Genomic DNA, 27,798 nt, shown 5'->3' with positions numbered 1-27,798 from the left:
TTTTTTAAATTTAGATATATTGATTTATTAATAATTATTAACCTGTAATTGTAAATAAAGTTTTACAATAAATAATTATTCAATAACAACAATAAAGAAGTAGAAAAAAAATCAGAAGTTATTAGTGAAATAAAATTTTATATACTTTTCATTTTAATTCAAACATTTTTACAGAGGTTAATATTTATTAATAAATAAATATATTTAAATTTAAAAAAAGAGTTAAAAGAATATGTGTGTACGAAGTCGGAATTGAACCGATGTGTGCTTTGTTATGGCTCAGTTAACCGCATAACTATTTGAGCGACTTGAAACAAAATTAATATATAAACTAATATAAAATGCTGATACGGACACCACAGAAAAAATTTGGTGTCCACCACAATACATTACTAAGAACATAATTTTTTTAATGAATTTGCTGAAGTGTCGTTCAAGTACCAAAGGCGAAACCTTACTCCATTAGTAAAAAAAAAGGTATGAACTTTATTTTGGGTGTAAAATCGGGGACCAAACAAGGGCCTGGGTCTGTTGTTTATCTTGTTCTAGTCTTCATACTGCATGGATAAAAGGCACACGTCACATGCCATTTGCTGTCCCTACGATTAGGAGGGAACCCAAAGATTACTCTTCTGACTGTTAATTCTGCTTAACAAACAATAATTTTTTGCAAAAATCATGTTAATGAATTTAAAAAATCCGTTAACATGACCTGACCTAACTTAACAGTGAAATGAACTAAATAATTGTGTAACTGTCCACTAAAGAATTGGAGGATCGTACCTCGCTTTCAAATGAAATAAGTTTAAATGAAGTGCAGCAATAATGTGTATAATTTAATAGACGTACAAGGAAGTCATGTGACGTCCACATCAGTTTTTTTTTGTATGATGCCGCTATTTGTATTGTATACCTAAGGACTCTATGTACTTGAAGTGTGATGATCTCATATCGAAAAATATGATATAAAAGCATTTGTTAAATTTTGTTTTCTACGTTTATGTTGAAAAAGCTTTTAATTTAACTATTGAAAAGTTATTTAAGGATTGTAGTCCTTGTTGATTTCGTAGGCAGAACCGTCACTGATTTGCAGACGATGTGCCACTTCATCGATAGTTATTCGTTTGTCTAAGAAAACCAAGTCACGTGCACGCTCAATGTTTTCTTTGTGGCTGTAAACGGTCGTCCGGCTCCTTCGTCGTGCGTAACACTTGTGCGACCGTTTTTGAATTTTTCAATCCATTCGTAGACACTCCGTTGCGGGAACACACTGTTCCCGTACTGTACCGAAAGTCTTCGATGAATTTCGGCCCGTGATACACCTTCCGATCACAAAAAACGGATCGCTGAACGTTGCTCTTCTTTGGTGCAAACAGAAAGCGGATCAGCCACGGTTAACGGCAGCGATAATGGAACTAACCTAGCAGCATCAAACCTGCATAGATATAACAACAATTAAACCACACATGCGTCATCTACGCAACACAACAGAATAACCAACATAAACAAAAATATAACTAAATTGCGGATAATAATTGACTTACCCTCGTATATATCAATTTTGGCCTGATTTTCGACCCCATCGGACGGTACTAAATGCGTATCTAATAGGAGATACCAGCCAAACTTAAGGGTATAAAAAAAAAACGAAAAACTTCGTGTCAATTAATATTCTTTCTTGCTGTATTTCCTTATATCCGCCATTTTTTATTTTTCAATAAAACTTTATATCTTAAGAACCGATTGAGATATTTTAATTAAATTTGGTAACGTGTCTTCAAAAAAATCTACAAAATAAATAAGATTGAAAAATTTTCCTTTGAAATAATACATTTCAAAGGTAATTAAAGGCTATTAAATTTTTTTGTAGCTCCGAAATGATTTTTATGAATTTTTTTCTAGATATATTGTTAATCATTTTAACGCGTAAAATAACAACTATTATTGTAATCCATTGATAAACAACTTCAATACGACACATTTTTAAAGTGAAATAAAAATTTAGTGTGAAAACAGGTATAAAATTGTCAAATTATATCCCTACAGACAACCAATTAAGTTGAACCCGATTTTTACGTTTTATTTTAATACCATTAAATAATTTTATAATATCGTACGACATTTAATTAAAACGTTTCATTTAAGGTAATTATACATCGGGTTATTAATTTTTACATATAAAACATTGCTACATCCGGTAACTGCTAGTGAAATGTTGCTAGAATCTCTAGAATCCAATTCTAAATTGGTTACTACATTTAAAAATCGTTTCCTATTTCTATTTCATAATTTATTTGATCGAGTTTAAGTAAAAATAATCTATATAAATAAAAATGTAAATATTTGTTTGTTCAAAATCTTAAATCTCCGAACGTTCTTCACCGATTACTTTTTAAGTTTTGACACAACCTTGCATTCAAATACGCGCGTGTTTTTATATACCTACTACTTATGTACCTAAGATATCACACCTGTGACAGGTAAAAACATCTTTTTTTGAAAAAACAGCGCTATCTGTTGGACATAAAAGCAACACAAGCTATACTAAATATTTTACTATTCCATTTCAGTGTTTCCGATATGTGTGTCTGCTATAGACTACATATTACTGGACCGATTTTGCTCGAGGAAAAGGGAGAAAGGGAAAAATTGGAAAGAGAAAAATCGGAAGGGAAAGGGTTGGGGGAAAGGGAATATGTTAAAAATGAAAAAGGGGAAAAGGGAAAGGTTACATTTTGTAAAGTTTCGTAATGTTCATTTTGTTTATGTTTTATCAAACTTTCAATTGTGTTCATTTAATCTATATATATATATATATATATATATATATATATGAGGGAGAGAGAGAGATGGTGAGAGACCGGATTATATGCATTTGCATATTAAGCCTATTCTCACCGGTTATTGCATATTTTCCATAAAATCTTGTGATGCATATTTTTGGTATATTTACAATATTTTTCGGTAGGGTACCTTGTTAATAAATTAAATCTTACGTTGTAGCCGGCCAAACCTATTTGCTGCACGGCTCTTAGAACGCACTTAAAGCCGCGGAACAGTATCTGATTGTTTATGTTTACAAAAGTAACAAAATACAAAAGTATACAAAATGTTCAATAATTCTTAATTATCGATATGTTATTCAACTACTTACTAATTGTATGCTGGTTTTGAAATAAGAAACTACTATTTTTTTTATTATTTAAAGTTGCATATTTTGACACTTTTCATGCTTATTTGCATATATATTTCAAACTTTTTATGTTGCATATAATCCGGTCGCTATATATATATATATATATATATATATATATACACACACGCAAATCTAGCTATAGCGAAGCATTGCCGGGTCTGCTAGTACATTAATATATAAAAACCCAATGGTTTTTTTTTTTTTTTTTTTTTTTAATACTAAAAGTTTTTAAACGGCGTAGGCGAGAAAGTAACGCGAACCTTCTGGCGGATTTTAAAAAAAAATAGAATTTAATGTATAAAATACTATCTTAGTGTATCAGTCCTTCTCTTACATTAGCGCTCTCTGCTTCAGCATATTATGAAAATATCACACAGCCTGAAATAAAAAATGCAAATTAAACTTTTATGTCATTATTACGAGAAGTAATTTGAACGAACGTTACCGTTATATTAACGGTTTTTTTTAAATATTGTTTTTTCGTAATAAAGTGAAAATTTCATTAAAATTTAAATTAACCTGACTGTATTCACTTTTTCCTGTTTTACATAATCATTAATTTTTTCTGAATAACATATCCTTTACTATATTTTTTTTTTAAAGGGAATTACGAAATTTCAAATAAAAATTTACGTTTTAAAAATGTATTTTTAATAATTTTATAAATAACAGATTGCTCGTAAAATAATTTATTTTATAATAATTGCTAATAATTACAATAAATAATTAATTTTTTTTTAGTATTCTTTTAGTAAAAAAGACAAATTAATTCATTATTTTAATGATATTTTTAATTAGACTCTTTTTTTTAATTAATAGTGATTATTATTATTTCACAGAAAACTATTTTTTTGAATAAGTAAAAATTATTATTGTTAAAACATAACATTGAAATACTTTCTCTAAAATCACTTTTAATACAACTGCGACCTACATACAAACATAGGCTATGTATATATATATATATATATATATATATATATATATATATATATATATATATTGCATACATGTATGTGAAGAAAGGCACTTTATTGCTTATTCATTGTGCCATTTTATCATTGTACATTGTATTAATCAGTATTGTGTATGTAATTAAGGTTAGATTTTTGATGTTATGGATTTTAATAAATAAATATCCTGTGCTTTTAATTACTTTTCTGTTCATTATTGTACAGACAAGAGCAAAATTTATTTATTTGGTTTTATTTACAGCTTAATTCACAAATTTTATTAAATTTTTATTCAATTTTTTAAACTCGTTATTTGATTGCACTACAATAATTAATTATTTTTTTTACAGTTGTAATAAATCTATATTTAGTCGGTTAATAACATTTGTCGTACAGTAGCACTTAATTTTTTTTTTATGGAAAGAAAATTCAACTATTCTGTTAACATTTATATTTTTACTTAAGATAGAATCCAGATTTAAAGGTTTAGTAGCTACTTTTACTAATGCAACTTACTGGTATATAAAACGTGTAAACACTTTTTGGAGTACTTGTACCGGGTAAATACATATGTATCTAGTATTTAGATACACTAGCCGGTCCGGGCTCGCCCGACGCTCTAGAAAGAGGGCTTCGGCCCCTAGACCTCAACGCATTTGTTATCCTTATGGTTGTTAGAATATGAAATATTTTACAGGTATTCATTAAAACAAAATCAATCGTTTTACTTCATTATATTTCTGTTGCCATGGTGACAGAAATATAATAATGAAGTAAAAGGATACCTTTTTCTTTAATGACAACTGTTTTATTAATAAATTTATTTCCGAAGAGGTTAGGGCCTCGATGTGCGGCTTCAGACCTTCCCTGGTATAACACAGATGTATCCTGAAAATTTTAAAGCGATCGGTTGGCTGGTTCTCGCGTGATTTCTGTTGAAAACAGACAAACTTTCGCATTTATAAGATTTATTTAATAAATTAAAGATTTTTAAGTTGTGATTTTTAACACAGCTCTAACCCCAATGTTTTCCTTTTTTATCCCCAAAACAGAAATATAATTATAGATAAATCATTCGTGCGCTTCATTCAAAATAATAAAAATCCCTTTCGGCACGCCGGAAGGCGGAGGTAGATTTCACTGGTGTTAAGTAGGGGATAAAAAAGATTTCCACCTTAAAGTGAAGAAAAACTTCACATTTACTCAATACGACAATGGTTGCATGTGAAAAAAGTGTTTCACGTGTTTAGAAAACGACAACCCCCATCATCTTACAATTCCAGCAACATTTTGTTCATCCCTTGACGTAAGGGTTAGTCATATCAAAATTTTTTCAGATAAAAGTTTTAGGTAATGTTTAGAGGACTAACGATCACTTGAAACCGATTCGATTCTATGCCGATTAAGGTAGGTATGATTTTTTTTATCTTCAAAACCCTATTTTTTCCACCCCTGGACCAATGATTGGTGATATCAAAAAACTTTACTTAGGTAAGTTTTAGATTCTTATCCAAAGAATAGTAGAAATTTTAAACGAATTCGATATTTTACTTAATAAGAAAGTTATAGCGATATTTTTTTTCGAAAAAGCCTCCCCCATTTCCACTTCTACGGTCCAATTTTGGCCGTTAACGAACTCAACCGAGATTTTGGGACGAGTTATTTTTAAGGAACAATTTGAAAGTGATTGGCGCAAAATTACGGCAGTTATCGTTTCCACAAGAAAGTGAAATAAATAAATATATATATTTAAACTTTAAATATATATATATTTATACTATATATATATATATATATATATATATTTATACTATATATATATATATATATATATTTATACTATATATATATTTAAACTTTTAAGCTGATAGTGGTTTTGGGGTCTGGGAGATGTGAAAGGCGAAGATATGTCGAAATTTTCCGGAAGTTGAAACATTCTTATGAAATCTGCGAAAATGTGAGCACATACAAAAAACAAACCAACGCACCATCATGCTTTTTTATTGAAGGGAAAAGAGAGCTATTTGAAACAGTTATTAGAATAATTGGGAAAACAAGAAATTCTTTTTAAATTATGTAAAAATATTTTAGTTAGTTTTAATTTAGATAATCATTTCGATTATTAAACAGTCATTATAAGTAGTTACTGAGGAATTTAAAAATTCTAGCCGCACTAAAAAAGGTTGACCAATTTTTCCTTTCTTTAGTTAACCCACCCAGTCGTAGTCTCTTCACTCAATTTCTTACCAGATTAAACCTATCATTATCTTCCGAATGTCGTCTAGGTTTCGTTCCATTAGGCCTCCCGATGAAAACCCTAGCAGCTACTCTTTCGTTCTTCACTCGTGCAACGTATCGCGTCCAGCGGAATGTACTACTTTTAATCATACGATCAAAATCCTTTTTATGCCCTCAACGTTTAAACATTTTTTTTTATAAACTTTTACAGTTAAAGGAAAATTACAAGCGGTTTTAAATGACTAAAACAAACTTGTTTAGATTAGTTTTTGTATTTTTACATTATAAAAATTGTATCAAAAGTCATACATACAATATTAGACTATTTAGGTGGCCAATAACCAGCTATATCCTGAAGGATTGTCTCAAATGGGTTTGCTCCTGCTGGAAATCGTTTACGCCACATAAATTCATACAGATAACTATCCAGCATCTGTGAATGATTACGAAAACGGCGCCTAAAACGTGGTTTAGCCACATCCCACATCCTCTCCACTGTATTGGTGTGTACCCCTGTTACCTGATCAATAAAATTTTGACTACGGTTAACTGTTTGGTGATCATACTCTTTGTTAGCGCTTCCGATTCCGTTGGAGGATTTCCATTGATCAGACATGATTAGTGATCCATGTTCAGTAATTTCAATTATTATAGGCATAAGTGAAGCAAGAGATCTGTTCTCAACAGCGTACAAGAAACACTGTTTGGTTTCCCGACAAATTTCTCCATATACCCGTTGTTGTTTTGGTACTCGACCAACATTGTACTTACGTTTAGCAAATACAGATTCATCAGTTTCAATAGTTAGATCAAAACCACCTATTACTAGCGGTTTTGCTAGTAATTTTGCAGCATATACCTCTTGCAAATAGTTATTCCAATCTACAACTGTGTTGTGATTAATGCCCAGTTCATGTTCGCAGAAGTCTTGAGACGTAAGCTTGTGGCTCCAACAATAGATAAACATCAAAATTTTATCATACCCCAACTTTGAATGGTCTAGCCAAGTTTTAGAACGCAGTTGAACCTGTCGGCACAAGTATTTTGCACAACGCCACGTTTCACGACTATCAGTTATACTAAGGGTCATTTCGTAACCGCCACACTGTTTTCGTTAGGTGAAATATTTATTCTGATAAAATTCAACACACCTTTCTTTAGATTTGCCCACCTCGTACAGTTCAAAAATATTGGTAGGCAGATAGATCCATGGTTAACACAATAAGCACTAAGATAGAAACGAGTAATAAGTTTAAAACTGAATCGTTATCATTACTAAGGTTGACCAGTTACGACGCGTGGCGATGCGTAGACGTACTGTTATCAATGACTAAGGTAGATAAGATAATAACCTGAACCGAAATAGCTTGAAATGTTTACTCTAAGGTCAATTATTTGAACAGTAACTAAAAAACATTGTTTAACAAAGTATCTAGTCCGTAGAAAAACATTTAAGCGTTGTGGGCATATAACGGATTTTGACCAATCATATCACCTACCCACCAATTGCACCATTCATGAATTCTAATTTCACATTTCCATTTCGTGCTTCTGCTCGCAGTGCCCCACAGTTCAAATTCCATAGGTCCACATAAGTTTTAGAATTGTTGAATATACCAGGAGCTTATTAGAAAAAGATAATTGAGAACGCCTGCCCAGCAACCAGAATATTTTTTTGAACTTTATCTTCAAGTTGCCTTCTCTTCTCTTTGATATGAAAATTTCCACGTTAGTCGACGGTCGAGTTGTAGACCTAGGTATCTCACTCACAGTCTCAGTTTGCGTAATTAAAACGCCATCAAGGTGGACCCGTGGGCAGTCACCTCTCTCACCTCTCCTCATCGTGAATGTCACACGGTTCGATTTTGCTTGATTAAGGCGTGTTCTTCATGTATCCAATCACCGGTTTATTAAATCCAACTCAAATTGTAGGATATTCGACAGTATAGTTGAATGCTGGCATTAACAGCGAGAACAGCAGTGCCATCCGCAAATGAAGCGACAGTAACTACGTGTGTAGAGTCGGAAGATAAAAAAAATCAATGTGAAATTATGTAATTAAAATAAATCCTAGAATTAATCCGATTTTCAAATAGTTTAAAAGTTTTATTAAACTTCGTAGAGCTCTGTTTTGCATTTAAGATGCAATAAAGAGTCCTAGGAATTCCCGACTTGTTTGAGGACGTGGACAACACTTCGTTATATTTCTCCTGAGGGAAATGTTCTTCTAGGTTGCCGCGTAGAATATTAAATGAAAACTATTTGAAATATTTTACTATAAAACCTTTCCTTTTATTTTCCTTTTTTCCTTTTTTCAATTATAATTATAATTGAAAAAGGGAAAATTTTCACTTTTTTCAGGTAGAAATAAATAGAAAAACGTTATTTTTTTTAACAGTAATTCATAAAAAATGTTTATTAAAATTAATACAAATTTACGCATAAGTGCGACAAAATATAAAATTTTTTCAAAATTTAACAATTTTTAGCCTAATTTTATGTAGTTATAATAGAGTTGAATGTTATGGTGGCGTCATTTTGTTTCTTTTCTTTTTCCTGTTTAGCCTCCGGAACTACCTTAAGGTACTTAAGAGGATGAATGAGGATGATATGTATGAGTGTAAATAAGAGTATAGTCTTGTACAGTCTCAGTTTGACCACTCCTGAGATGTGTGCTTAATTGAAACCCAACTACCAAAGAACACCGGTATCCACGCTCTAGTATTCAAATCCGTGTAAAAATAATTGATTTTATTAGGATTTGAACGCTGGAACTCTCGACTTCCAAATCAGCTGATTTCGAAAGACGCGTTCACCACTAGACCAACCCGGTGCGTTATGGTGACGTCACTCAAGTTAATGTTTCTTAACCCACCGGGTTGATCTAGTGGCTGATTTGGGAAGACGTCTACCCAAATCAGCTGATTTAGAAGTCCAGCATTCAAGTCCTAGTAAAGGCAGTTATTTTTATACGGATTTGAATACTAGAACGTGGATACCGGTGTTTTTTGGTAGTTGAGTTTCAATTAAGTACGCATTTCAGGAGTGGTCAAACTGAGACTGTACAAGACTACAGTTCATTTTCATTCATACATATCATCTGAAGTATTATCTAAAAGGTAATTACCGGAGGCTAAACAAGGAAAAAAAGAAAGTTAATGTTTCTTAACTGTTAACTGTAATACTATTAACAATAAATTTGATATGTTAAACTTTGTCTCTGTTTTTAGAAAATTAAACATTTGCATTGTTTTTCATATTACTAACAGTTTTATGGAAATCTCATTTAAAAAAGTTTTTTTTAGAAGAGTATATAACATGTTAATTAAAGAATGCCTGAGAACCGAATTCTAAAACAACTAGTCACAAGGAATATTAACAAAAAAACCTGTGGAAAATATGTTGGAGAAATCCAAAGAAATCTTCAAGAAATTAGTTTGAGGGTTGAGGACGCTTGTGATAAAATGAAAATTAACTACGCACTTCAATACAATTGATTCAACGTTAAAAAATTAGAACGGTAACAAAGTGGAGGTCACAGACGAGATCGGAAAGGAAGATAGAATGAAGAAATACAGAGAAAATCGGAAAGCCAGACTAATACAGAAATTCAACACGAACTGAAAATATGGATGAATAAAGTGGTCCAATGTGGGGCTTCACAAGCAAAAAAAAAAAAAAAAAAACTCATTACCGAGCAAATTCATTTAAAATATTGATTTTTGATGTAATAAGCCCTAGTTTTAAATATCATAATTATAAAATTAAAATGACTGTAATGATTGCTTCTGACTAGTTACATTAAGTGGTTATGGGTGGCAAAATGGATATATACTCGTAGGTTACTAAGACATCTTCTAATAGATATTCATTCACAATAGCACTCTGGTGGTAAGATATATAAATAATATCTTCGACAATAAAGACCGAGTTTATTAATGAATTGTTTTAATTATTATAAACAATTAGTTAATTTTAATTTTCTACCTTTATTTCATGTATGTTAATTAATAATCCTCATGTATTTAATTTGTTTATCTGAATGGTATTTCTTGTATTTAATACTTCCTTGTACAAAGTAAAGGAAGTATTGTGATCGCGAAAGATTTCGGTTTTCAAATTTCAACGGAAATATCTATTTTAACTATCCCTCAATCCATATTGACTCGGTTAGATGTGACGTCTGTACGTACGTACGTATGTATGTATGTATTTCGCATAACTCAAAAACGATTACCTGTAGAATGTTTAAATTGTGGATTCAGGACTGTTGTAACATCTCGTGGTGCACCTCCCCTTTTGATTGAAATCAACTGAACCAATAGTGTCCCAAAAAACAAACAAATTGGATTTTGGACTTTTTCTTAACTACAGTTATAAGCCCTCATTGAAAGCTTTTCATTGATATATCATAAGTGGTACTTATTTTCATTGGTTCCAGAGTTATAACCAAATAAAATTCTAATTAATGAAATATTTAGATCTTACTAGGGGAAGGCACATCGGTTCGATTCGACTTCATTTCCACTTTTTTTTAATTGAAATAATTTGATTTATTAATAATTATTAATCTTCCGATTGTAAAAAAAAAGTTTCACGATAAATAGTAATTCAAAAATAGTAATAAAAAAGAAAAATATCAGAAGTTGTTAGTGAAATAAAATTTTATGTACTTTTCATTTTAAAAAAATGTATATAAGTAATTTAATAGGTGTACAAGGAAGTAATGTGGTTTCAAAATATATAGAACGATAAATTACTTTTTCTGATTATTTTTTTAAAAAATGTTTTTTGTTAAAAACCATTCTTGGTTATAAAAAGGTTTATTAAAGTGGTTTTTCAAAAAAAAATTATAAAAAAAAGTATTTTACTATCAACTTATTTCAAGAGAAATAAAAAGTATAAATCAGCTACTTAATTTAAGCAGTTACGTATTACGGGCTCATAATCAAAAAATCTGATGCAGACACCAAATGACTTCCTTGAAAGCCTATTAAATTACCTATATACATATTTTTTTAAATGGAAAGTACATAAAATTTTGTTTGACTAAAAACTTCTGATATTTTTTCATTTTTTTATTGTTATTATTGAATTATTATTTATCGTAAAAATATTTTTACAATCAGAGGTTAATAATTATTAATAAATTAATATATTTAAATTAAAAAAAAAAGGTTAAAAAAAGAGATGAATTCCGATTCGAATCGATGTGCCTTATTTTTATAAGATCCAAATATTTCATTAATTAAAAGCTTTATTTAATTAATTAAAAGCAAATATTTCATCATTGTAAAGCTTTCAATGAGGTCTTATTACTGCAGTTAAGAAGTCCAAATTCCAAATGTTTTGGATTTCGGGCTTTCTTGGACATATTTGGTCAAGTCGATTGCAGTCAAAAGGAAAGGAGCACAACTAGATGTTACAACAGTCCTAAATCCAAAATTTCGACATCCTACGGCTAATCATTTTTTAAGTTATGCAAGGTACATACGTACGTACAGACGTCACGCAAGAACTAGTCAAAATTGGTTCAAGGATGTCAAAATGGGTATTTTCGTTGAAATCTGAAAACTGAAATTTTTTCTATCACAGTACTTCCTTTACTTCATATAAGGAAGTAAAAACGTAAGGTATTGCTTTCGGTCGCACGATTGTCTTGAGGGGGGGGGGTGAAAATGAATTTTCTTTACGTTTTGTGGTACGAGTACACGGAAACACCATCCGTTTAAAATGTGATTTTCTTATATATATTTTATACATAGGCCTTTATATATATATATGGGCCTATGTATAAAATTTGTGGTTTAAAAAGCTCCAAAACTATTAGTATAACTCCATTAATTTCATTGAAATTATTTAGATATGCTGTAGTAATGTATCTGAAGTTAAGCATGTGAAAATTTGATGAATATTGGTACAGTCGTTCTTCGGTTATGCTCAATTTAAGTTCGACAACAGACAAATATAACCTCAATTTCATGTTATTTTGACTCTGTATTCGTGTATTTTTCATACGCGCTTTTGCAGTGAGTCACAGTGGTGAGTGAGTTTAAAATTGATGCTTGGGTGTAGGGTCTAGTAGTTATTTATAATTATTTCATTTAATTACGAATATAATAATTTAATTTTTTTTATAAACAGAAAATAAATTTTAATATTAAGTAAATAAAAAAATTATACTTATTTTACTTTTTCTAATTTAATTTATGTTCTGTATATTAATTGCAGAAAAAATTATACAACATAAAATAATGAATAGTCGATTTTCTCTATGCAAGAATTGTTTCTATATTTTTCTTTAAATTTAAAAATGTTTAAGTTGAAAAATTAGTAAGTTTTAATTTTAATCTAACTGAAATATATAGAACGATAAATTATAATTTGAATCTTACAACGGTAAGGCACATCGATTCGAGCCAGACTTTATCTCCTTTTTTTAACTTTTCTTTTAAATTTAATTACCCGTATATTGATTTATTAGTAATTTTTAGCCTCTGATTGTAAAACTATTTTTACGGTAAATAATAATTCAATAATAACAATAAAAAAATGAAAAAAATATCAGAAGTTATTAGTGAAACAAAATTTTATGTACTGTTCATGTTAAAAAAATGTATATATGTAATTTAATAGGCGTACAAGGAAATCATGTGGTTTCAAAATATCGTTCATAGTTCTATAGAACGATAAATTATTTTTTCTGATTATTTTTTTTTAAAAATGTTTTTTGTTAAAAACCATTCTTGGTTATAAAAAAAGTTTATTAAAGTGGTCTTTCAAAAAAAATTTATAAAAAAAAGTATTTTACTATCAACTTAATTTCAAGAGAAATAAAAAGTATAAATCAGCTACTTAATTTAAGCAGTTACGTATTACGGGCTCATAATCAAAAAGTCTGATGCAGACACCAGTAAAAATATAAACCAGTAAATAACATTCCGAGAGTTAATTTCTTGTATTGTTAATTAAGAATCATTGTTTATTTTTATTAATATTAATAGCCCTGTTTAAAGTTCGTTAATGTATGCATTATGAATATAAAATGCAATAAAATTGTTCATGCAGAGCATTTAACATCTTTTTATTCGTAACACGATTTTTCCGTCATCGCAAATTTGATTGCTTATAACTCGATAACGAAGGCATTAACAAAAGAAACGGGTTTCACCATTGTTTTTCTCGTAAAATTTTAAATCGAATTATGTATCATATGTCCATCTTCCTATTTGAAAAAATTAAGTTTGATTCAATATGGCGGGAAAAAATTAAAAACCCACCGTTATGCAAATTTATTTTAACTAGGTAGAATCAAATTTCTTTCTGTTTTTTACTTCTCAGATATCCAATAATATAGCTGTTTCTGTACTTAAATATCACCCGGTATGTATATCAAATTTATTCCAATTTTTTATTTAATAAGTTCTTTTTTATTTTTCCTGTTTAGCCTCCGAGAATTACCGAGTTATTATTTCAGAGGATGAATGAGGATGATATGTATGAATGTACTCTTGTACAGTCTCCGTTCGACCATTCCTGAGATGTGTGGTCAATTGAAACCTGATCACCGAATAACACCAGTATCCACGATCTAGTATTCAAATCCGTATAAAAGTAACTGTCTTTACTAGAACTTGAACGCCGGCACTCTCGACTTCTAAATCAGCTGATTTGGAAAGACGCATTCACCGTTAGACCAACCCGGTGGGTTCTGTTTAATAAGTTAATAGAAATTAGTTGTACATATATAGATTTGTAAAATTTTTTTATGGATTTAAATTAAAAAATTTTATTTGTTAAAAAATTCAAGAAATTTTACTACGTAAATATGTTTTTCTCTATGTTTTTAATAGCATGAAATTTTCTTTTGTTGATTCATCTATGAATGTGAATTTCTTTATTGAAATCACAATGCGTGAAATCTTTGCTGTGAATTTTCAATTGTAGTTTTTTTTATTTAATGCATTTTATTTTGGTGTAAGTTTACATTGCACAATAAATAAATAAATTTATTTTTATTATACTTTTTTTTACACAAATAATGCTGTTTAAGTGCTTTTTAAAAAAAATTGTACGGATACATTTTATTGTTCTACTTCCCTCTTTTGAATCAGCCAGTACATTATAATGCATTATTTATTTGTTACAGAAATTTATACATTAATTTGTATGTCCTGGTTTTTCTTATGACTATAAAGCATTAGTACTAAGCGGCGCCAGTAACAATTGATTTCTCTGGTAATAATTATTTTATTTTATAGTTAATCCCTATAGAGAATGGAGTAAAAATGTCACTTGTAGGGCTGTGTATTTCAACGGAAAAAATTATTGAATGACAACAATACATTTAACCTCGATGAAAAATTTACTTTTTTGCCGAATACGCCAAACCTCATATAGTTATTATTTTAGCGTAGAATACATAGGAAGGTATTCTTCTATGAAAAACCTCACCTAAAGGAAGCGACATTCTACTTTTTTTAAATCTAACGGTACTTAGAGGGCTTTTAATGCTTCAGAAATGGTACCCAAAAGCGTTCATTGCCTTAAGAACCAAATAAAGCAATAAAATTCTCTAAAAACCTCTCAGGTGGTTAAGTAGTAGCGGAAGGTTGAAACACGAGCTCAGAAGCAAATGCAAGAACTGCTGTCTAATAATTTCAATTCATTAATATATTCATTCATTATATTCTAAAAAAATTATAATGAAAAAAAGCTAAAGTAATATTTGAAAGTTTTTTCTAAATTTAAATATTTTACTCTATTATCTATCTGTTATGGAACAAAATTTGGCTCGGCGTTAAGAATGTCACCTCCAGAAAAATTCCGACTAATTAGATAGATTTGATTAAATATAAAATTAATTGAGTACAAGAAATGTAATTTAAAACAAAATAAGATTTTTTTGTTCAATTTAGATTATGTAAATGCGGATTTAAATTGAACATATCCCTATATTTTAGACTATTCGGCCCGTAAAATCCACTTTTTGTTTTTTTCCTTTACTCCTCCAGGAAGGACCGAACTGGTAGGTATAATTCCACCTAAAGGAGCGTCTGGTTACTCTAATAAGCCTTCCCACTTACTAGCTGTATATCCGGCATGGTAGGTCGGCTCACCGGTCATCTCTTTTGAGGAATCTTCTTTTGTGTGCCTTTTTGACGTCGTGTCCGGATAATTCTGCCAAACACGGCGCCAGGTCTTTTCTCTTAGTGTTCAGCCTACTATCCCCTGAAGTCCCCAGAGGTTCATTGGTGCTGTCGCACCTAGGCGTACCAGTACTCGCCTCTGGGGCTGTCCTCCCTACCCTACGCTAATAGCCCAGGCGCTGCTCCTCTTGATCCTCGCTTTTTAACACTTCTTTAGCGTATGCATCTACTCTCCTCCATTGATCTTCACTGTTTAACATGAAGTCCACCAGGTCGTCTGGTGTACACTGAGCAATTCCAGCCCTATTCCGTAGTGTGTCCCATCGTCGACATCTGAAGACTGTGTGTTTCACAGAGTCTCCCTCCTCACAAAACATACATGTCGATGACTCTCGTTTACCAATTTTATGTAGGTAATCCTGAAAATTACCGTGTCCCGTTAAAATCTGTGCTGCGTAATAGTTTACATCTCCAAATTCCCTTCCGTTCCACGCTTCTAAATCACGTATGTTCCTCTTGGTCCACTGTGCCACCCCTCTTGCTCACCACCTGTTCTACCATTCGGTGATCAATCTTGTTATGGCATCTTTCTTACTCAGGCCTTGTGCTATTTCTACCCTTTCATTCACTTGCAACTCGATTGGCGGTACCGAAGCAAGAACATATAATGTTTCGTACGAAACCGTCCGGTAGGCAGAAACTACTCCTATCAGGGCTCTTCTGTGCAACTATTCACACGTGATAGATTCCTTTTAGCTCGTAAGGCTTTCCCTCACACTGATGCTGCGTATAAAATAGATAAGGTCGCCGTTGATACTACTAGGATTCACTTAGATGCCCTTGGAGCTCTTTTTGACGTTAGTATTGCGTTTGCTTTAACCGTTCTTTCTGCCCTCTTACAGCTGTTGATGATGTGGTCATCACAACCCCGTACGGGAAGACACCCGCCTAGTGACGTTCCGGTCGCCACCCCCCTTCCCGTTTCTTGCCCTGTTGGGCTTTAACAGGAGTCGTCTACCGCCCTCTTACTTTTTACATCTCATAATAATAAGCCTGGCCTCGTTGGGATGCCACCGATGCAAATGCCTCGGTAGACATTTGCATCGGTGATTTAATAACTTAGCTTATTGTCTTTGCTGTAGGCATCATCCGGATGATGATGTGGTCATCCCAACCCCGTAGGGGAAGACACCCGCCTAGTGACGTTCCGGTCCTACATCATCCCCCCACCGCCCGTTGATAATGTGGTCAGTAAACTTTCCACTTTCGGAGTCAACTCAGGGGCTCCTCGGAGCCACGGAGCCTACCATCAGGGTCGCAGAGTTCGTTTCGCTCGCCATTCCCGTCTACCCACAGGACTCCGCCCCCTGGAACCCCGTATTGTTCGTTATCTTCATGATTGTGAGAATAATACTGATAAATAACAATTAAAAGTGTTCAGGCTTTATAGAAACCTGAAAAAGAAACTAAATTACAAAAGACAGAATAATAGTAGCTACGGTTACTAAAGTACACACACCTTTGACGACGAAAAATTCGTAACTTACTTATTTGCCACGGAGGCAGAAATATTGGATGAGATTTTGAAATACTCTATTTGTTTACTATTTACATTCTGTTTCTATTTACATTTATAAACGTGTGTGGGACAGCTGAGCCACAACAATAAAAACATAATAAGAACTAATTTATTATATGCAGTCCACTAAAAATGTGTAAAAACAAGAGTGCAAAAATTGTTTCACGTGAAGCAACATCATACAGATATAATAATGAAGTAAAAGGACTAATCTTTCTTTCATTTTCAACTTCACCCTCCTGGGGAACGAAGAAATAATGAATATCTTTAATATTTAACGTTCAAGAAAGCTCAGGCTTTGGCTTTAGGCTTTTACATTCATACATATCATCCTCATTCATCCTCTGAAGTAACACCTTAACGGTGGATATGGAGGCAAAAACAGAAAAAGAGAAAATGAGCAATTAATATTTTCTTATAAGCCTTTCATGTACTATTTTCATTTCTGACCTGTACATTTAAATGTTCATTCGCCATCACTCCTCACTCGAACTCTCTCTCACTCCATCTCTCTCTCTTTCTCTCTCCTGAGAAATATTTCTTTATTACCAGCTTTTTTCACCAATTTTATTTTAATATCTCTTCGTTTCCGAAATGGGAAATCTTGAAATATTAGTTTACCTCTTGTGAGGTAAATTTGAGTTTTTGAATGAATAATACTAATTTAAGATGTAAAATATTAATCTAAAATAATAATAAAGAATTAAATAATACTAATATTATGTAAAATACTAATGTACTCTTTGAGCATCACATTAAAAAAAATTAAAGTATTCCTTCTATGAAAAAACTTAATTATTTTCAACAGTTCTTTTTTTAAAATTTTCTATTTATACATTTTTTGAGATGACGCGGGATCGACTGCTTCGGTCATTTTGCCCTATGAGAATGGGAATTTGTAGCGTATGAAAAATTCCAAGCCTGACCGGGATTTGAATCTAGGACTTCCGGATGAGACGCTATCACTCTACCATGGAGATCAGCAATTTATTAAAATTATTTTGCGGTCAGAAAAATGTAAATTTTTTTCTATTGAAAACAGTTTTTTCGTTTCTGTTTATGTATTTCCGATATCATAAATTTCTGTATCTGGTACACCTTGTTTTTTTTTGTTTTTTTATGGAAGAGCGGGCATCATCTATAACTATGGTCATTAGCCAGGTGGAAATTGGTAGCGTATGAAAAGATGCCATAACTGATCGGGATTCGAACCCGGTACCTTCCCACGAAATGCGGAGACGCTATCTAACTCAGCTGCGGAGGTGGGGTTGCTTTTAAATTGTTATTTATCTAGTTTCAGATGTTATTTTTTACTCTACAGTTCCTTCATCGTATATTTTTTAATAGATATTTTAAATACAGTATATTTACAGTCTGCTTATTTAATACACTTCTCACATATTCTTTATAAGAAGTTGTTGAACATTTTTTCGATTCCTTTGTTTTATCTAAAAATAAAATAATTTCACTGCGAAGGAGGCGGTTTCACTGGAGAAGGAGGTTAGTCATTTTAATATTTTGATATTATTTCCCTTTATCCTTTGTTGATTTTAAACAATGGTTACGATAAGCGACTTCCTTATCACTATTTCCGCTATATATTCTACTAGTGTTTTATATCTTAATTCTGTCGAATTCTCTTTTAAATATTCAGTAATCACAAACCGCTATCAAAATTTGTCAAAAAAAAAGAAAGAAATGCAAAATTGTAATCAGGATTAACTGATGGTAACCTAGTAATTTAAGGTTTTAGATAAAGCTTTTTTTAATAATTACATTAATTTTTATTAAATGAAATAGAAATTTACCCTGATTCAGAAATTCTCTATTTAATTTTTAAGTAAATATTTTTAAAGTACAAAAAAATTTTAACTTTCACTCTTATAACAAAAAATTTAATTGTATTTTGAGTCAATATTTTATTGGTGAAGGATGTGATAGGATTCAGGCTAATTCTAATAATTTGGTATTAGTGAAAAGGTAATTTGAGATTTAGCATAACCATATTTTTACAAATAACGCCTTGTAATTAAAATAAGAGAAGTACTCTTTAGTTCGTTATTTTAAACAATCATTATAAATTCTATGTCTTATACATATAAGATTTCTATGCAAGAGTATTTCTTCTTTATTTTATGTTAATTACTACTTTCTTTACTTCGTACAAGGAAGTACTGTGATCGCGAAAAATTTTGGTTTTCAGATTTCAACGGAAATATTCATTTTGACTATCCCTGAATCCATTTTGACGTCTGTACGTACGTATGTATCTCGCATAACTCAGAAAAACGACTGGCCAAAGATGTTGAAATTTTGACTTTAGGACTGTTGTAACATCTAGTTGTGCACCTTCTCTTTTGATTGCAATCGATTAAACCAAAAGTGTCCAAAAAAGCTCAAAATCCAAAACAATTCGGATTTTGGACTTTTTCTTAATTGCAGTAATAAGCACTGATTGAGAGCTTTTCAACGATATATCATGGTACTTATTTTCAATGGTTCCAGACTTATAGCCAAATGAGATTTTAATTAATGAAATACTTTGATCTTAAAAGGGGAAGGCACATCGGTTCGAATCAGGCTTTATCTCGCTTTTTTTTAACTTTTTTTCTTTAAATATTTTGATGTATTAATAATTATTAACCTCTGATTGTAAAAATATTTTTACGGTAAATAATAATTTAATAATAACAATAAAAAAAGAAAACTATCAAGTTATTAATGAAATAAATTTTTATGTTTAAAGAAAATGTGTAGATGCAATTTAATCGGCTTTGTGAAACAGGAAGTCATGTGGTGTTGACATCAGATATTTTTAATATTTTCGGGTCAAAAACTATAAAAATACCCTAAATTCGCCCCTTAATTTACCTTCCCAAAATTTCAGGATGTTCTTCATTTCCTCGGAGTATCTGAAATCCGACCGAAATCTTTCGCTAGCCATAACTCGCTAACCCACCGGATTGGTAAATACGACTGCCCAAATCAGCTGATTTGGAAGTCGAAAGTTCCAGTGTTCAAGTCCTAGTAAAGGCAGTTATTTTTACACGGATTTGAATACTAGATCGTGGTTAACGGCGTTCTTTGGTGGTTGGGTTTCAGTTAACCACACATCTCAAGAATGGTCGAACTGAGACTGTACAGGACTGTACACTTCACTTACAATCATCCTCATTCATCCTCTGAAGTAATATCTTAACGGTAATTACCGGGGGCTAAACAGGAAAAACAAAGTAAAACAAGCCGTAATTCGCTAACGAAGCGTTTTAAGGCTTATGTTTATATGACAATTTGCTAAAAGTTTTAGCTGTAGAATCAGCTTCTGAAAGATTTCTGTGTAGTTTTGAATCACTCTGAGTATATAATAATAAACTTATAGTTATAATGTTACATATATACATATATATATATATATATATGTGTGTTTTTTTTTGTTTTTTTTTTTTAACAGGAAATTGGTTTGCACTGTAAACATGAGTTAGTAATACAATCTAAAAGTATCACAATCTAAATCTAAAGTACAATCTAAATTTAAAAGTTAACTTTAAATTTCTTGGTGCCTCAATCAGGAATCATATTCCTGTTTGCTAATCTAAAGGTGATTATATTACTAACATTTTAACAGTGGGAACAGATTTCCTGTTAAGGAAACGTTCTTAAATAAAAAAAAAACCTTAACAGGAAATATCACTCCGCTATTTATATATATATATATATATATATGTATATTTTATATATGCATATATATATATATATAAAATTTCGATATCTATAGGGAAATAGACCTTGATATCTATAAAGACCTTTGTCTTTAAAAATCTGATAAAATATATAACATCAGGTTTGCAAATATATTTTCTTTTTTTTAAGTTTTTACCTTTTTTTTATTCATGAACTTGTGAAGAGGCAACCTACGGTCTGCAGGTCGCGGTTACGTTCTATGACGTCAAATATTTTTTTATTGCTATCCAAACAAGGCAAAACCAGCCAGGCAAAGTTCTTTGTATCCATCCACGCAATGCAACCTTGACTTCAGTTAAAAGGTGTTATATTCTCTTGTTGATTCTTAGAAGAAATCATTTATTTTAATAATACGATGTAAGAAAATGTAGTTAGTTTTTCCTTCTATTTTTACAATAATCCTTTATTTGTTGCTATAACTAATTTGTGTTGCGAAGTTTTTGATGTTAATTGACTCGGGTATTTAGCTATAAACAAATATCATACTTATCATCTTTATAAGATTTTTTTTTTTTTTTATTATTAAAAATTTAGTTTATAGGATAATAAATAATTTTTTCCTTAGGAAATCTAATATAAAAATAGTTCTTTAAGATAAACATAAAAATGACTATCAAAATGTTTTATTTTGATAGTATGTCATAAATTATATGTCAATTAAATCTGAAAATGTTAATTAAAAATACATTTTCTTAAAGTGAGTTAATATGATAATATATCATAATTACACTTTTGATATAAATTTATGATTCATATAAAAATGAACGTTTGTTGTCCTGACTTAATAATTTCTTCACATTTTATAAATACCACTATTATTCAATTAATGATTTATTCTTAAAATATTCTCATCAAACGTACATCTAATTACTCAATAATAAAGTATTTTTCTAATGACATTAAATAGTTTTTATTACATAAATTGAAAATCAGTGCAATCATTTACAATAGATAAATATTTTTGAAAATAAAAACTATTTTGTATTACCGGAAAGTTTTAAATATATTAAAATTAAAATAATGACAATGATACAGGAAATTCAATGTAAGTAATAAAGGAAATGATATGTCTACGATCAATAATGATATACTAGTATTATTAAGCTGTTTTATATGACCCTATTTTATTTCCATAACAGTGTTTTTTGTATTTTGTCAAAAACTTTTACATGCTTTTCTTTAACTTAGAATGATGCGCTTCTTCTATAAGTATTTTCACTCTGTTAAGGACATCGACGGTTGATCTTCCCTTTCTAAAACCAAATTGGTGTTCAGAAAGCCTCTCCCCTGCCGTCACCGCCTGTAAGGTGTACAAATGTGCTTCCATAACTTACCCACGGTGTTAATTAGGCAGAGCGGTCTATATCCTCCAAGGTTATCATCCTTCCGGCCCGGCTATTTTAACAGCATTAATATGGGTCTCTTCCACTCCGTAGGTACACTTATTCTATTAATAGGTTTTTAACTGTCTCTAGCACTTCAATTGGAACAGTCTCCACCAGGATTTGGAAGTCGAGAGTTCCAGCGTAAAGTCCTGGTAAAGGCAGTTACTTTTATACGGATTTGAATACTAGATCGTGGATATCGGTGTTCTTTGGCGGTCGGGTTTCAGTTAACCACTCATCTCAGGAACGGTCGAACTGAGACTGTACAAGACTACGCTTCATTTAGACTCACAAATATCATCCTCTGAAGTAATACATGAACGGTAATTCCCGCAGACTAAAGAAGAAAAGAAAGAAAAAGAAGTCTCCACCAGGATCTTTACTGGTTTTACTGAAATATTATCTGGACCTGGGCCTTTCCTCTCTCTCAGTTTATCGCTGGTCCAACGCACCTCGTTAAGACTAAAAGGTGGGATGTACACTACTACGATTTCACTCCAAGAAGGAATCTTGTTTTCTTCTTTACAAAACAGTGTTCGCAATACGCGTTGAACGTTTCCACTGTTTAAAAGAGGCGGAAAAAAAAGGGGGGGACGTTCTTCAAGAATTTTTAGCTAACAATCTTATATCCGTCCTCCGATGGATCTTCATCTAATCGCTCACGTAGCTCTGCGCATGTTTTGAGATTGGACTCTAATATGATTTTCCTATGAGCCCTGCGTTGGGTAAGGTAGTCAAGCAATTCCGCATCGCAGGCACCACCTCGGCATTTTCTTTGTCAACGCCTTCTCTTTTTCATAAGTGACTTCTTATGGCTCCATATCCACTTCATGGTTCCATATTCGTGATTCCACTTAAGGAGGCGATTGTAAATATATTGGTGGAGGAACAAAAAAAATGTTTTTTTTTTCAAAAAAAGAAGAATAACAAAAACAAAAAACCAATTCGTGCTTAAAAGTAAAAAAAAATAATTCTGTTTTCAAGAAAATTACTTTTAAAAAAGATTTTTATTTATACATGAGTAAAAAGAAAAGCGTGGAATGTGCTCTAAATATAAGTCGTTGTACGAGTATATGAGCGCGCACCCCATGCTATTCTTTTTAGTCATACATAAATAGAAAACCTTTTCAAAATTAATTTTCCTGATAACAGAATTATTTTACAGATTGTGTCTTACTGAATTTTTAAAGTTCGATGTTGAATTTTAAATAAAAATAATCAATTATAATGAAACATAACTTTTTACAATAAGCTATTTTTAATGTTTATCAGTAAAAGTTGTTTGCTGTTTTTTCAGAAGTGATCAGAAGATGGCGGAAAACAAGGGCAACAGTAAAATCAGTTTAATTTTACAAAGAATTCCTGGGAAAAATTTATTTTCCTTCTGAAAAGAATTCTGTAATTTTGATTTGTCTTCACTTTTGTTTCGGTTCATGGCTGTTTGCCTCGCATTCAATCGATAAATGCCACTTAATTCATGGGCTAGTCTGGAAATAAAAGCTTTTTGGGCCTTACCACCTTCAAACATATTTTCATCAGCCTTTTCCAACTTCGCATCTAGTGGGGAAATTTTGAGAAAGTAGAGTTTACAGAAATTTATTGTGGGTTTGTTTGTTTGTGTGTGTGTGTGTGTGTGCGTGCGCGCGTGCGCGCCCGCGCCCATAGCTTTTCCTATATATTTACTCGTATATATAAGAATTTATTTTCTTTTATATATATATATATATATATATATACATTAAAATTAATAAAATTATAAAAAAAAATTATAAAATTAATAAAAATTATATATATATATACAGTGGCAGCTCATAGCTAAAATTGTGGGGGTGCTGCTCCAGAAAAACTTTTTTTGGGCCTTTTCAAGGCCATGGTTAAAGTGTCTGTAAAATAAAAGAACTGAAAAGAAAATGAAAAAAATAGAATAGCTGGAAGCAGGATAATAATCTAATTATACACTTTATCACATTCAAGAATACAGCACACGGGTTTTAAGCACATTGCGCTTGAAAACCTGTATTTGGTTTAATCGAATAAATAATAAAATGTCAATACAGGTATTTTTTAGTATTAGATAATAACTTAATAAAATCTCCGCTTAAAAACACTATTTTAATTTTCTATGTACACAGAAACAAATACACAATTAATTTTTACTAATTACCTTCCCTTTCGTCCTTCCAGCATGTTTTTGGACAGATCTGGCAATCAAAGAGCCCTTGTTTTCTGCCATCTGCTGATCATTACTGAAAAAACAATTAAGCCGCTTTCATATTTCTTCAACCGAGTAAACTCGAAAAGGGAACGAACAAGGAACGTTCCATGCACATGCGGAGTAAAAAAAAAACTACCTTCCACCAGCACGACAAGGTCGGCACTGCGAGAACGACAGTGCTCTCTCACCCTTGCAGCCTAGCGTGCAACTTCCTATGTGCGCATGCTCACAATAGCCGCTGGTACTGTGAAGTGCACAGCTCCATACAAAATTGTTTTTATCTTTTTCATAAACTCTGCTGCTGACATTAAGGTAAGGATTATATATTGTACAAGCATAAAGAAAGAATTAAAGAAAAATAAATGTTATCGATAATTTATAGTGAAAATAGGGGTGCTGCAGTTCCACAATGCCTGTACGCGAGCCGCCACTGTATATACGAGTATATAAAATGATCCTATTATCTATCTTATTGTAGATTTTGCAATATTGTAGACAGCTTTACATTTATCCATACTTCAGATAAATTGTTTAATACCTATTTCATTATAATTATCCATCTATTTATTCTGTTCAAAGATTTGAAGAAACCAACGTATATACAGGATTGTGAAAAAATTATCCATTTTTTCACAATTTAATTTATATCTTGAATTTAATTATAAAATCGTGATAAAAAATATCTTAAGATATTATATTAAACAAATTTCTAGATTTAAAAAAGTGCAGTAGTGTAACATATGCTCGGAGCAATATAAACACCCTTCTTCAAACAAAATAATACAATGGAATTGTTTCTAAATTTCGATTTGTATAAATCAGAACGGAATTTAAAAAAAAAAAAACTAACTTACAGCTTTTTAATGTAGAGTCAACTTTAAAAAATATAAATTATTTCTTTTTTTTACTTTATAGTGCATCTTTTTTTTAAAATTATTTTATTTTCCTTTTTTTGTGTGTTGTAAATTAAATGTTAAATAGTCCAACAAAAATCCATGAATGTATAGAATAAATCGCTTGCAAGAAATACATAGCCAAGAAATTAATGTTTTTATAAAGATAAGTAAAGAAAAACAGACAAATGAAGTATACGTTCAAAATACTACTTTCGAACATGAACAAGAGCTTTGGAATGTGTTACATATATAATTAGTTTATTTTTTTCATGAGTTCATATGAAAATATTTTGAATATTATATTTTCATCTTGCTATATGCATATCATTATGGATCAAAATCTGTTATATGCCCACAACACTTAAATATTTTTCTATAAACTTTTACTGTTAAGTCTATAGACTTTTACTGCTTTGTTTTCAGGTTAAGGCTAGTGAAAGATTTCGCCGGGATTTCAGCTCTTCTATTAAAAAGAAGTCCTACTGTAATTTTTGGGACCCAAATTAAGGAGTAAAGTTGGTGGTTTCTTATGTAGTTTGAGCTATGAAATAGGATAAAACAGGTGCTAAATTGTAACTCCAGTATTATTTAAGATATCTGACGTAAAACAAAATTTGATGTCGAAAAATAAGTTTTTTGTACGTTTGTAATACAATGGTTTGTAATTTGAATGGTCGAACTGAGAATGTACAAGACTACACTTCATTTACACTCATACATATCATCCTCTGAAGAATTATCTAAACCGTAGTTATCGGAGGCTAAACAGGAAAAAGAAAGGTTTGTAATACAATAGCTTTGTTAAATGACTAACAGATGCGGAAGATTTAGTAACGAATGTTGTAGAGAATTTAATTATACTATTAAGGGATAATTTCAAAAGGTCATCAGCAAAAGTCACCTTTGTTAAAGGTTAACAAAGAAAGATTATGATCTATCTTTACCTGTTTACCCTCCGGGAAGTACCGTTCAGATAATACTTCAGAGGATGAATGAGTGTAAATGAAGTGTAGTCTTTTACAGTTTCAGTTCGACCATTCCTAAGATGAGCGGTTAATTGAAACCGAACCACCAAAGAACACCTGTATCCACGATCTAGTATTCAAATCCGTATAAAAATAACTGACTTTACTAGTAATTGAACGCTAGAACTCTCGACTTTCAAATCAGCTGATTTGCGAAGAACCGTTCACCTCTAGATCAACCCGCTGGGTTAAAAGGTTATAATCTAACCAAACTTAACGTACGCTCACTTTGCTCTCTAGTCAAGGTTAGCAAGCGAAGCGAGCATAAGTTAAGTTTGGTTAGATTATATTTATAATTTTATAAATATTATAAGTTCATGTGTAAGTAAAAAACATTAACAAAGTATGTAGTGTATAAAAAAATGTTTAAGCGTTCTGGGCATATAACAAATTTTGACGATCATTATGCTATAATAATCAAATATATCAATCAATAAGTAAGATAACAAATGAGAGATAACTTTAAAATAATTAATGTACGAGTAAACAATTTAATTTTTCGTTGAAAATATATTCCACTTAGAACTAACTAGAACACCAGATAAACTTCCTTTGCAAATCATTTACATTGGTTCATTTGGTATTAATGATTAAACATAGCCTATATTTTAAAAATAAAAAATATACAGTGTCCCACGAAGAAAGGGAGAAACTTTCAGGATATTTTCTACTGATAAAAAAATGAAAAGAGTTCATATAAGAATACGTCTCGAAACCCTTTGTTTTCAGGTTAAGGCTAGCGAAACATTTCGCCGGGATTTCAGCTCTTATTTTAAAAAGAAGTCCTACTGTAATTTTGAGGACCCAAATTAAGGAGTAAAGTTGGTAGCTTCTTATGTAGTTTGAGATATGAAATAGGATAAAACAGGTTCCAAAACTGTACCGCCAGTATTATTTAAGATATATGACGTAAAACAAAATTTGATGTCGAAAAAGAAGTTTTTTTTAGGTTTGTAATACAATAGCTTTGTTAAATGACTAACAGATACGGAAGATTTAGTAAAAAATCCTGTAGAGAATTTAATTCTGAGAAAATTAATGTAAATACAACCAATAAAATTGTTTAAAAATAGGTTTTTTTATTTGAAGCAAAACAAAAGAAAAATATACAGAAAATCGAATTATTCTTTTTGTGGGGAGGAAGGGAATAGCAATTACGTATGCCCCATAAGGAACAGTGTCAAAGTCTCTCAGGTTCCGCAAGGTGTTAATTAAAGTGCGTATGTGTTCCTGCGCCTTACCGACTAAACCTAACCCCCCTCAAAAAAAAACCCCCAGTTTTGAAGCATTACCACGGCCTCGGCGAGAGCCTTCGTACTCAGCGGATTCAGTGTCCCTGTGCGTCATCACCGTCGCTGATCCATGCAAGCGCGGCCCAGCGGACAGCTCAGCAGGGAACTGCCTTTCACGCCTTCGTCTTC

The 27,798-nt window shown here is 31.3% G+C and overlaps 2 protein-coding genes across 4 annotated transcripts in view; one reads left to right on the top strand and one right to left on the bottom strand.

The window, feature by feature from the left end:
* The window catches only part of LOC142318763 (CD109 antigen-like), a 326,445-nt gene that overhangs the window by 77,417 nt on the left and 221,230 nt on the right, over window positions 1-27,798 (top strand). The window lies entirely within an intron of this gene.
* Window positions 6,710-7,477, bottom strand: LOC142319870 (uncharacterized). The gene has a single exon (XM_075357544.1). It carries the CDS (start codon window positions 7,475-7,477, stop codon window positions 6,710-6,712), a length of 768 nt encoding a protein of 255 aa, XP_075213659.1.

The sequence above is a fragment of the Lycorma delicatula genome, chromosome 2 (genome assembly GCF_047948215.1).
Source record: "Lycorma delicatula isolate Av1 chromosome 2, ASM4794821v1, whole genome shotgun sequence".
Taxonomy (NCBI): domain Eukaryota; kingdom Metazoa; phylum Arthropoda; class Insecta; order Hemiptera; family Fulgoridae; genus Lycorma; species Lycorma delicatula.
The sequence above is the reverse complement of the archived record's forward strand: the minus strand, read 5'-3'. Positions and strand labels throughout refer to the sequence as shown.